A 13125-nucleotide genomic window follows, 5' to 3' on the forward strand; every position below is an offset into this window, starting at 1 on the left:
GCAACCAGAGAACTAGTTTGTCTATCCCGCAGCTGAGTTTTATAGGATTTTAGAATATCTCTCATCTATGGTAAAACACAGCAGTAATAAAAAAGTTCACAGTTATTATGACATGATGTAGTTAAGTCCATCTAAATGTTGTAGAATTGAGTCCTTAAAGAAAACATTGTTAGTTTAGAAGTCTAGTTTTTCTATTAGTCAATGATTATTAGAATGTACTTTGATAAAGAATGGTTAGGTAGAGTTTACCTGGTATGCATCTGTGGGACCATGGTTGCAGTTGAAAGACCTGATAAGTAAATTTGTGATCAAGGCAAAAATAACCCGTTTTATTCATGATAGGGCATTACCAACTTTCTCAAAACATACATAGCAAGATGATGAAAGCAGAACAGTTGTCAGAAATATATGAGGAGTGTCTGATAACATATACATTACAGTCTCATGGGCAGAATATAGACATTAGTGAAAGAATATACTTAAAGGCAGTCTAGTCTCTGGGGCATAGAGTTTAACACAGTAAAAGATGACATAAGATGTGAGGTTCTCTCATAGTTGCTTCCTGCTGATAAAGGGAAAAGTTATAGGTCTTGTCTTGAAGGCTGGGACATAGTGGAAACCCATGGAGACCAGGGAAGAGCAGGCTGCCTCAGACTCTGTGAGGCCTGCAGGCAGCCTTGGAGCAGTCTGTGTCAGGAGAATTCAATAGGGATTCCTTGGGTGAGAGCTGCAGAGAGAGCTGGAGGGCAAGGTGCACAGCTGTGGCAAGGAAGCTGCCGAGCAATCTCTAACTCCTTAAATGTTTATAAATCTGGTGGAATAAATATGTGTTAATGGAAGAATGGGAAGTTAAGGAATCTTAAAGAAAAAACTTCATCTCTTAGGTGCACACTTGAAATGTTTTAAGTGCACAGTTTTGGCAGATTTAAAAAGGCAAACTGTGCTAGGGAGACAGGGAAAGTCCCTCTCCTGTATAAAAGAATTTGGCAGGTCGAAAAACAAATTACTAACAAATAATACTTGGCTAAATTTATTTTTACTGGTGACAACATTGCCGGATCTAAATTCATCTCTTGAAGCTCATAAGAATCGTTCTTAAGAGGCAAAAATGTTAGATCTATCAGGTTATTAATATTTGTGGCCTCCATTGATTTCAAAATCACAGTTGCTTCCGTGCAGACCCAGAAGGAGTTCAGAATAACCAGACCTGCCCTCTTTCTCAGGGCTTTATTATGTTTTTGGTATGTGGTTGTTTGCCTGCCATTTTCTGTGCACAGTACCTAAGAGGCCAGAAGAGGGCATCAGAACCCTTGGGACTGGAGTTACAGGAGATGGTTAGCTACCATTATTTCCTGCAATGGATCCCTTTCCTCTTCAACAACAGACAGTGCTCTTAGCTGATAAGCTGTCTCTACAAATGCTTTTTCATTTAAAATTTGTTTTCATACATTTTACTTAAAACATTATATCACTTTCACCCTTCTTTGTTCTCTCTTCACTTTTTCATAAATTATTTCCTTTCAATTTTCTCCTTTTAAGCATGTGGTACTAAGTGTGTACAAATACGTGTATAAAACCTGCTGAGGCTATTTCTGTTGATTATGTATACTTAGTTCCAGGGCTAAACGTGTGTCATTGAACACTCAGTTAGTTAGCTCCTCACTGCCCGAATGAAATTCTCCCACTTATATAAAAACTCCAGTCGTTAATGAACAAAATGATCTGTCCCCACAGTGACCTAGGCTTCCTTGGGCAGGAAACATTATCAAAATTAGAAAACCCTTGGTGCAAATACCTCATCAGACCTTTGCTGGTGTAATTAATGACTCTGAAGTTCTAGCCCTGCAGTGAACACTCTGAACACTGATCTAAGCCAGTCACAGTCTTCCTTGGAACTCTGGGCCTCCCTTCACTTCCTTTCACCATTCTCATCTCAGATAACTTAAAAATCCAGAAGTTCCAGCCTACCATGACTACATGTCTGTGCCACCATGTTTGACTTAGATTGCTCCAGTTTCAATTATTCAGACATAAAAAGATGGGATGAGTAAAAAGAACACTGAGTTAACTACATTATAATAGCACTTATCTCATTGAAACTCAGTTTAACTATCTTTAGAATAAATTCAGAACTATGTGCTAGTCAATTGATGAGTTATAAGAGACTCAATGATTAAGAAAAACGTTGTTTTTAATAGTTGGAAGACTGTAGACCTTAAGGGAGGATAGTATTTGATGGGAGCCATCCTGTCACTAGAATTAGAACTTCTTAAGTACCAGAATTTCTTGAAAATCTTCACATCATTTGAAGTCACCACCATTCAAGTTTCCTAATTCAAAGTTTTACAGTCATCAGGAAAGTAGAAAGCGGAGTAAATAAATGCAAGCAGATATTAAAGAATATATACAGCTTTAATGTTTAAATAAACTTACAGAACCGAGGTTCCCGTCTGTAGCCGTTTCACAGGAGGCAGGAAAAAAAGGGGGCGCGCAGGCTCCGTGAGCCCGATTTATCAGTCAACATTCGCCAGAGGCAAACCCGCCCCCTAAAGGGGCTGGCTTAACCCTACAGTAGATTATGAGCACATTCAGAAAAGTTATTCTTCATGCCTGCAAGTTCCCTTTCTCTCCTTACAGGAGGCATAAACTTTAGAAGGGGTCCACTTGCCCCGTGTTCTTGTGGTATCCCATTGCTGACTATTTACCAACTTTGGGCTAAACTCATTTTTGTGGTTTCATCAAGGGTCTGTCACTTTAAAGACAATTGTATTTTCAGTTTCTCTCCTGAAAATCTTTTCTACTCTTCCATTGTTTTATGGAGATTTGGGCTCAAAGACATCTTTGTGCATATTTCTGTTAGTTTCTGATGCTGTCCATCTTGTATTTCTTTTGGGTCATAAGGTGTGAGGCAACGATGAACTCAGGATCACCCATTCACACCTCACTGCTATAATGGCACGTTCACTAGGCTGAATAGATGGCTCAGCAGATGAGAACACTGGCTGCTTATCCACAGGGCCTGACTTTGTTTCCCAGAACCCACAAAACAGCTCACAAATCTCTTTAACTCCAATTAAAGGGGATCAGACACCCTGTGATGGCCTCCACTTTACCTCCACTTTATACTCAGTATAATCAATGACAATCTCAAGTCATCAGACAGCAGCAACAAACTTTATGTACTGAGAAATATTACGGTATTCACTGGGGTTCTGAGGAAATGTTATGAACAAGTGGTTAATTCTAAGGATAACACATTCTACAAAAAAAGGAAGAAGAGATATCAGTTTCTCATTTTCAATTAAAACTAGGTTTATTATTTAAATTGTTTCCTCTATTTCTCAATGACAACATGTTAATAACGTGAAAAAAAAGGCAACATTTTTGTGGTAGAATGTTTCAATGAATCGGGGTGCAGATTTAGTGGGAAATGTGTGTGGTGTGCAAGTCTAGAAACTGAATTTTGATCACCATATGAAGAGAGCAAAAAGTCCACCTCAAAAAATTGTCTTATGTTCTTCACATATTTGTCAGGCTTAAAATTCCATAATCTTATCTCACACACACACAAACACACAAACACACACACATATAACAGAAACTTTTTTCAAATAAATCTTAATGATGTTACATTACCTTGCATCTCTGGATAATTCCCTTAGAAGGAAGCACTTCATGATGAAGTGACAAATGGATAACTAATGCGGACAGGAAGATGCATGGAACTTCAAATAATGTATACATACCCACTGGACATCAAGCTATACTGTGAAATATTCAGTTGATTACTGATTATCCTACATTTTAATCTCTACCAGTTGGATGAAAATGATGCTGTCCAGTTTTTCTGCTCTCATGGAAGCTCAAGTAGTGCAGGTGGAGAGACGCAGGAGGCTGGGGTGGAAAAGGTTGAGGAGCTCACATCCAGTGCTATGACAACAGCTGAGAAGCTTGCACTCAGCAAGCTTTTCAACGCCACCACAGGCAATGCTTCCTCTGTCCTGAGCAGGAGGCACCTGCCTCCCTCTGCCAACTGTCTTGTGTGGCCTCTGAATATTTGACGAACATAAAGTCTGGTTGATCTTTAAGCATTTTGCTCTAAAACCAGATTTCAGATGGCCACGTGAGCACTGCTACTCCCCACTGTGATATTTTTTCTAGGTGGCCCATGACACCTACTAGCAGATACACCTACTCCATCTAATTAAATGATAGGTGAGATTTGTTATCCTAAATATAACTCATAATTTGTTGATTGAAAAGGGCAATATATCAGAAAGCCTAATTGTCCAAGGTTTCAATGGGCTCTTCACTTAACACCATGTGCAAGGATTTACAAGATGTATATGATGTCCCTTTACATCACTATTTTTATTTCTGAGGCTTAGACTTGTCCTCAATATTTTTTCTTAAAAATATAGTTTGACAATAGGATTAAGAATTAGGCATTTTTAGAAATGGTGCAGTGTTTACAGATTGAATTCAGGCCTCCTAGGAAAGAAGTTGGGGATCTGAAGGACACTACCACCTTAACTAACAATACTCAGTCAAGTGAGGTACTTTTAAATATGGTACAGATCAGTATGAAACTTCTTGAAAAGGTCATACATCTGAAGGAGAATACAAACACGTTGACTAACAAAACTCAAATCAGGTACTTTTAAAAGTGATACAGACTGGTAACAAACTTCTCAAAAAAGAGATTGTACACATGAAGGAGGATACTAAGAATTTAACTAACAAGACTCAGTCAACTGAGATACTGTTGGAAATGATACAGAGTGATAGTAATTTATTTAAAGAGAGTTTCAGCACTCTGGAGAAGGAATAGAAAATAGGAAGACTCAGGCCATGTGTAGTCAATATTGCAGTGAATTTGTGGGCTCTTGACCTATTGCAGCAATGAAATACCCAAATTAACATTTCTACAGCCCCCAAAACTTATGTTTCTGGGGAAAATATTAGAAGATATTACAGACGATAGACACTGGCCATTCAGGCTGTACAAAAACACAAAGCAATTGATAAACCTTCAGATGTACCCAAAGCCTTGCCTTTAAAATGATTGACTGAGAAACCAATATTGGTTAAGTAGTGTCCCCTACCTGAGGAAAAGTTGCAGGCTTTAGAACTGCTGGTATAAGAACAACTACATGCTCAACATATAGAAGAATCCACCAGCCATTGAAATTCTCCTGTATTTGATGAAATAGGGCAAATGGAGAATGGTGACAGATCTTAGCGCTATCAACAAGGTTATTTAACCTATGGGCCCTCTGTAGTCTGGAATTCTTTTGCCCTCTCTGTTACCAAAGGGATGGCCTCTCATAGTTATTTATTAAAAGCATTGTTTCTTCACTACACTTTTACAAGAAAAAAATAGAAATTTTTCCTTTATAGTGCCTACTTATAATTCTCAGCCTACTAGGAAATAGCAATGGACTGTCCTCCCACAGGAAATTCTCAGTAGCTCCACCCTGTACCAATACTTTATCAAGCCAGCCAATGGACATAATCATAAGCAATTTCCTTAGTGTATAATTTACCATGACATGGATGATATTTTGTTATTTGATTCAAATACAGATACTTGAGAAAGGATGTTTGAAGAAGTAAATAAAGTCTTGCCTAAATGGAGATTACAAATTGCTCTTGAAAAGATTCAAAGAGGCAAGTTTCTTAATTACCAAGATTACAGAATAGGTTTACAGAAAATTAGAACACAGAAGGCACAAATTAGGAGAGACAAGTTGTGGACTCTTAATGACATTTAAATATTATTTGGAGACATTTCCAGTCTATGACCAGCTCTTGGGATAACACCTGATCTAATAATTCATTTAAACAAAACCCAATATATATATTAAAATATATATCTATGAATATGTAGAGCTGGCTTTGAAGTTGGACAATGGCTCTGTACTTCTCTAAATCCAAGCATGTTATTAGAAGGAACATGCACACTTTCTGTCTCATATCAGGAGCCATCTGGTATAAGACAGAAAAAAAAAGTCTTCTCTCCATGTCTATTATTTCTGTTATTCTTTTTTGAATGTATGTCTCTATGAATAATGTTTAAGTTTTCCCTGATGAGCAATAGTCTTTACTACAGATCCTTTTCTTGCAGTAAACTTTGAAATTTCCAGGAAGCTGGGGTCCCACAGCAACAATTCCAATGGTTGACATGACGTCATGATACTGATAGCACTACTATAATACCAGATTTTGGGTAACAGCTGCTGACATCATGCACTCTCTCATGACATTCTGGCCAGAACTCTAAATAAGAACTTTGGGAAAAACACTATTGACTACTTGGAAATCGTTTGCAACTATGCTAGACAGTAATCTTGAAACTTACCCATCACTTTACCTTTTCAGGATCTCATGAAGAGAACATCACCCCTATGTCAGTGGGAAGCAATTTTAGAGGAACACACCCCCTCCCAAAAAGTTGGTCCATAGGGCTGGGAACACTGTTTAGTGTTTATTGATTATTACTTAGAGGGTTGGGGTGAAAACTAGGTTTTATCAAAAAAAAAAAAAAAAGAGGGGATAGTAAGAGTGGGTAATAGAGTGAATACTTGTGAGCTTTTATTGGTATAGTTTTGTTTATTGATAAAAGTTCAAATTATATTTGCTATTTTGGTTTACATTATTTGTACATCTAAGCAAAGTTATTCTGTCAGATTGTATATATGTATGGTCTTATCTCCATTTAGGGCATTTTGTAAATTGATACAACTTTTAGGATATATTTTCATTGTATTATATATCACTCCTACCTCTGATCAAGATACTTAGATTGTTTACATTTTAAGGTCATTGTCCTTATTTGTTACACATTTGTTTACAGATTATTTAATATTCTAACATGAAATTTTAGTCTTTAACTTATACAGGTAATAATTATTATAGGTCTATAGTTGTTCGTGTTTGTTGTACATACAGTCAGATCAATTAGTTCTTTAGATACATAGAGACTGTATTCTGTCCAGATAGGTAATCTTCAACCACTTCAAGGATCTGTAGAACACAGCATTTAAACAACTTAAGGTTCTGTTGACATGATTGTTCCTGACAGCACCATTCTATTCCGGAGAGAATGTTGAACAACAAAGACAGTCCACTTGGAGCATATTTTCTTCTTGGCAAAACTGACCTTTGGGCAAGGAACTGCCCATACCTCAACCACTGACAAAGTACATGGTACCTGGAATGCATAAGCAGGACACAAGAAAAAAGACTTCCTAATCTTGCCAAGATAGGGTAAAACGGATTTAGAAAAAAATTTCTGCCTCTGAAAATGGTCTGTCAGCTATGTTGGGACTTAGCCAAAGTTGGTTGATTCAACATTACAAATGAGACTTTGGGTGATTGCTCAGAAAGCCAGTTGTCTCCATCATATATTGCTCACTTTGGAAGCTGCTTGATTGTACTTCTTGCCTGCTTATTACCTCCTCAGGCCTTTGATGGGGTTGAAGATTAGATAGCCATAGTTACCTTCCTCAAGACTTAGCCAAACTTATTTCTGACGCAAGATTTAGACCCCTTGAGATAGAATGTTTATTAAAACATTTGTCACGTGTTCCTTGCTTAATATTGCTTATGCTGTATGTAATTTTATACTTGGTATCTGTTATTATTGTATAAAGTAGTACTGGTTTTGGATCAATCTGGTTTAGACAAAATGGCAAGGTCATGGGGTAAACTCTGTTAACAAATCATCTTTAAGAAGTGGAACCTAGTTAAGCTGTGGCTTTTTAAACCCCAGAAGGAAAACTGGGATGGACCAGGTGCTCGCTCACTGGATGATTCCTGCAGGACACAGCGGAACTTGGAATTTCCATTCTTGTTGCATGTTTCCCCTTATGATGAGTAAAAATATAATTACTTATCTTTAAGCTAGCCTGGTTATATCCCAAATCGAAGTATTTCTACAGATAAGCATATTTATATAATTGAAGTGTGAAATCAAAAAGGGTTACTTTATCGTTGAATTCACAGGACTTCTGTCTATATAATTTTGCAGGTGCAAACAAAATAGAGACTTCATAATGCTTGACCAGGTTTGACACTTGTAGACTTGTTTTCTTCCCAGTTTTATGTAAGTAAATGTGTGTTGCCTGAATATATTTCCAAAACATTTATAGTCACATTACCTTCATTATGAATCTTTTCAAGTCCTCAGATTACTGTAATATGCAAAGGCCTTAATAGATCTTTTATCCACTAAAAGTTTACTGTTGTATAAAGATTACCAAGAAGAGGAAAACTTTACCATGCTAATAACACCTAAAGGGTTTGACAGACTGGACTGGGGTGGCATACTCCTTTAATCCAGCACTTGGGAGACAGAGACAGACAAATCTCTGTGAGTTAAAGGCCGGCCTTGATTTCCAGGACAGACTCCAATGCTACAGAGAAACCCTGTTTTGAAAAACCAAAAAAAAGAAAAAAAGAGTTTCTTGGCAATATGATTTTTTCTCAAAAGCTTAAAGCCTGATGACACATACAAAGGCTCTGCCACATTGGCTAAACTTGTAGGGTTTCTATTCAGCATATGTTCTTTGATGGAGTTGTACACTTCTATGACATGCAAAGGCTTTACTACATTGATTACATTCATAAGGTTTGTCTCCAGTTTGTGTTCTTTTTTTAATATTTATTTATTTATTATATATACAATATTCAGTCTGAGTGTCTGCCTGCAGGCCAGAAGAGGGCATCAGATCTCATTTCAGATGGTTGTGAGCTACCATGTGGTTGCTGGGAATTGAATTCAGGACCTTTGGAAGAGCAGGCAATGCTCTTAACCACTGACCCAACTCTCCAGCCCCCAGTATGTGTTCTTTTATGTGTTTTTAGACTACTGAGATGTGAAAAGGCCTTATCACATTGATTACATTCATAGGGTTTCTCTCCAGTGTGTGTTCTTATGTGTATTCGGAGTTTAGAGTGCTCCCAGAAAGCTTTATCACATTGATTACATTCAAATGGCTTCTCTCCAGTATGTCTTCTTTTATGTCTGTGAAGCTCACCATGACTCGCAAAAGCTTTAACACATTGATTACATTGATAAGGTTTCTCTCCAGTATGTGTCCTTTGATGTACTCGAAGATTACTGTTCTGTGAAAAGGCTTTACCACATTGATTACATGTATAGGGTTTCTCTCCAGTATGTGTTCTCTGATGTACTCGAAGACTACTGAGTTGTAAAAAGACTTTACCACATTGATTACACGTGGAGGTTTTTTCTCCAGTATGTCTTCTTTTGTGAAGTTGGAGACTATATTGATGTGCAAAGACTTTACCGCATTCATTACATTCATACGGATTCTCTTTAGTATGTGTTCTTTCATGTATTTGGAGTTTAGAGTGTTTTGAAAAAGCTTTATCACATTGATTACATTGATAAGATTTCTCTCCAGTATGTGTACTGTGATGTACTCGAAGATTAATGTTCTGTGAAAAGGCTTTATCACATTGATTACATTCATAGGGTTTCTCTGCAGCTTGTGTTCTTCTAAGTATTTGGAGACAACTGGTACCTGCAAAGCCTTCATCATATTGAATAACATCGTATGACTTCTCTGTAGAATGAATTTTTTCATGGCTTTGAAGATGATTGCAACATGCAAAGGCTTTATCACATTGAGTATATTCAGAGGATTTCTCTCCATTATGGTTTCTTTCATTCCTGCAAAAATAATAAAGGCATGTAAACGTTTTAGCATGTACATAGCACTGATGCATTTTAATATCTATATGAATTAATTTTATGAATTTGTTTTACTGTAAAAAGGAATCAGATTTTAGGTTTTACATTCGTGGTGCTCTCCTTCAGTATGAGATGTTTTGTTTCTTTGAAGAACCTTTGATGGTAAGGGTTTTTTTATAAATGACCCCATTTATAGTATCATTTTATATAAGATTTTTTTGCATATATGAATGGAATGAGAATAACTTAGTTTTAAATAACCTTACATTCCTTTTGCATTCTTATGTTTTCCTGTAGTGCAATACCTACCACAAGAAAGTGTACTAGGACAAACAAAAGCAAGTACACAGTCCAACACTCATAGGCCTTATCTTCAGTGTGAGTTTGCTGATGTCTTCCCAGGAAGTTTGAAAACCAATTAAATATAATCATATAGCACATTCAACAAATCTACCCACTGTTGAAATACTAAATATCTTTCCTATCTTCTAATTATTCTGAAAGAGATACAGTCCCTCTTTCCAATTTGGTAAGGTCACGTGTGACATATGACATTCTTAATGAAGGAAGAAGAAATAAATAGTTGTACATTGAATTCACACAGTATGACTTTCTGCTCCTCACAGACATGCAGTATAGGAATTAATGTTTCTCCACAAGAGCTTTTTTTACTCTCATGACCCAACTCTTTCAATAAGTTTGGCAAAGTCACAAGTACATGAGTAACATTGGCTTTACTACAGACTATTTATTTTTTGGACAGTTTTAAACATATACTTTTTATCTATTCAATGTGTGCATGTGTGTTACTGGTGCACTATTTGAGGGTCATGAAACTTAATGGATTGGCAACACTACAGCATAGTTATCGTGGGGCTATGATTCAAATGGTGGTATCAGTTATGGAATCATTTCCTTCTCTTCTGATTTAAAGGAATGCCTTGGAAACACAAACCAGTTACCTCTACTGAGGAATATGATTTTATGAGAAATTAATGATCACCAATATACTTTAAGCTGTGCTTATTTATACTATTGTTTTTCTTTAAATCTTTCGGGACAAATTAAATTTCATCAGAGACAAATATATACCAAGTTGCAAAAAAAAATTACCTTCCATGTTTTCTAGCATTTTGACAATGCTCCTCAAAATTATGGTCTTCCCAGCTATAGCCTAAAATACAGTAATAGAAAGTACATAATATATTAATGGATATTGTACAAAATGGAATATTTTAAGTGAACTATGCTTTAGTTATTTGGTTCATTCTTACTCTTTCTCAAACACAAATATACAAAAGTATCAATAAATAATACACAGCTGTCTCCTTATTTAAAAATGAGAAGGTAATGTCACAGTCATACCAATAGCAGTGAGGTTCCTGTATGTCTCCAGCATCACAACTTTGTAGAGACTCTTCTGGGAAGGATTCAGCGAAAGCCACTCCTCCTGAGTGAAGTCAATGTGCACATCCTCGTAGGTCACGGAATTCTAGAAGAATCCAACCAACAGTAAAACAAAGTGTGATCCTGACAATGGATACTTCTTTTAAAGTGATATATTTGTATAATGCTACTGATTCACACACTTCTTCCATGACATTACATTATAATGTAATCAGCAGTCATTTTAGAAGGAAACTGAAGAGGAGGTTCATATGAGTCATTTCTTGGCACTTTAAATAGGATACAGCCTTGAGAAGGAAATGCCAACGAACAGACAGAGACAGACAAGCAAGCAGATCAACACTACTGAGAAAACATTACAGAAATAGTAAGGACAATGATTACCTAGAAAACAAATGGGAAAATTGGGTATACTGACTCTTGCCTTTAATCCTAGCATTCAATGTAAAAGCAAATTAATTAAACTGAGTTGGATGTTGGTTGAAGCCTATGCAAAGAGTTACAGGTAAGCCAGAGTTACAAATTAATGAAACACAGTATCCTTCCAAAAATCATTCAAATAAATGTAAAAACAAAAACAGAGCCTTTACAGAAGTTCTTACAAACAGTTTTGTACTTACTTTAGTTCTGTATTCTTCTTCCAGAACCTGCAGTGGCCCAGTTTAAACTGTTTTATAATAAAATCTTAATAAAAAGGAATGGATGTTTAAACAGTTAAAAATGGACCAAAGAAAACATCAGCCCTGTAAATCATGATCAAAAATAACATAGAGTAAGGGAGATGGGTCAGCAATTAAGCAGTCTTGCTGTCCTTGCAGATAAGTGGGCACAATTGCCAGTACTAAAAGGGACTTGTAATCATCCATTACTTTAACTTCATATGCACTGAGGCCTCTTGTGACAACCATGAGAAACAGACACACATGTGGTAAATACCCTAGTATATAGATACAACCTCATATTCATTGAAAGCATTCAAAACAAAAAAAAAATAGAAACAGGTGGAAAGTCACACAGGTGCAGTGCAATGATTCAGAAGGCAGAGGTATTAATGTCATGGATACTACTCTCCTGGGAAAGAGAATGATACCTTCCACCAAACTTCAAATTTCAAGATGTAGGTAAAGTTCAGCATAAAAACTTATAAATGTACAAAAACCTACATTCCAGGCTTATCAGGCTATGAAACAATACACACAAACACACAGACACACACAAAAAACCCAGTATATTGCTTCAACATTAATCCCTCTGTACAGAAGCCAGGATCATTTGTATTTCTGAGTTGAGGAAAGCATGGTCTAAGGAGCTACACTGAGGACCAAAAGCTACACAGAAAAACATTGTCTCTCAAAACAAAAGTAAAAACCAACAATTAAAATAGAAATCAGGATAGCAAAAGGCTTAAGGGTGAACAGAAATTGCTTCAACTGCATGTTTTGTCATTGAGTGATACCATCTATGATGGTGGTGAAGTCATAACAGCAGGACTTACATAACCAGAAATGGGTTCAGGCTATGAACATGTAAATCCAATCCCCAATATAGGAATTTCATCCAAAAGATTTCTCCTACTCAATGTTCTACAAATACAACAAAGAAGAGCACCCCAGATGATAAGTGTTCAACCACTTCTTCTAATCTGGGACCTTTTCCTTTGATCAACTACATTCTGACCCTGATCCATAAATATTCATAGTCATCCCATGATAAAATGTATTTAGTCTAACTTCAATGACTGTCATAGGCAGGAACAGTTTCTGAAGTGTTTCAATGTGAAGTCTTTTATTAAAATCATGATATTGATTGATTTGGCCATAACCCAGCCCAATAAAGCCACACCTAATAGTGCCACTCACTCCCTAGGAGATTAGGGGTCTAACTACATTCAAACTACCAGAGTGGTTTATCTGAGGCTTAAGATACATAGATTCCCAATTATTTGAGGAACTGCCATATTGGTTTCCATAGTGGCTATACAGGTTTGCATTCCCAGG

At 36.6% G+C, this 13125-nt stretch overlaps 1 protein-coding gene across 2 annotated transcripts; it reads right to left on the reverse strand.

Annotated features, from left to right (window-relative positions):
* Window positions 1-8552: 8552 nt before the first annotated feature.
* Window positions 8553-11120, reverse strand: LOC106143746 (zinc finger protein 431-like). Of its 2 annotated transcripts, XM_026778221.1 has the most exons (5): window positions 11087-11120; window positions 10835-10895; window positions 9590-9700; window positions 8838-9523; window positions 8553-8638 (listed from the first exon to the last, which is right to left on the reverse strand). In XM_026778221.1, exons 1-5 carry the CDS (start codon window positions 11118-11120, stop codon window positions 8553-8555), a joined length of 978 nt encoding a protein of 325 aa, XP_026634022.1. The 2 variants fall into 2 exon arrangements, with proteins under 2 accessions (XP_026634022.1, XP_026634021.1); XM_026778220.1 differs by having other exon boundaries at window positions 8838-9700.
* Window positions 11121-13125: the final 2005 nt, after the last annotated feature.

The sequence above is a fragment of the Microtus ochrogaster genome, unplaced genomic scaffold, assembly GCF_000317375.1.
Source record: "Microtus ochrogaster isolate Prairie Vole_2 unplaced genomic scaffold, MicOch1.0 UNK114, whole genome shotgun sequence".
Taxonomy (NCBI): domain Eukaryota; kingdom Metazoa; phylum Chordata; class Mammalia; order Rodentia; family Cricetidae; genus Microtus; species Microtus ochrogaster.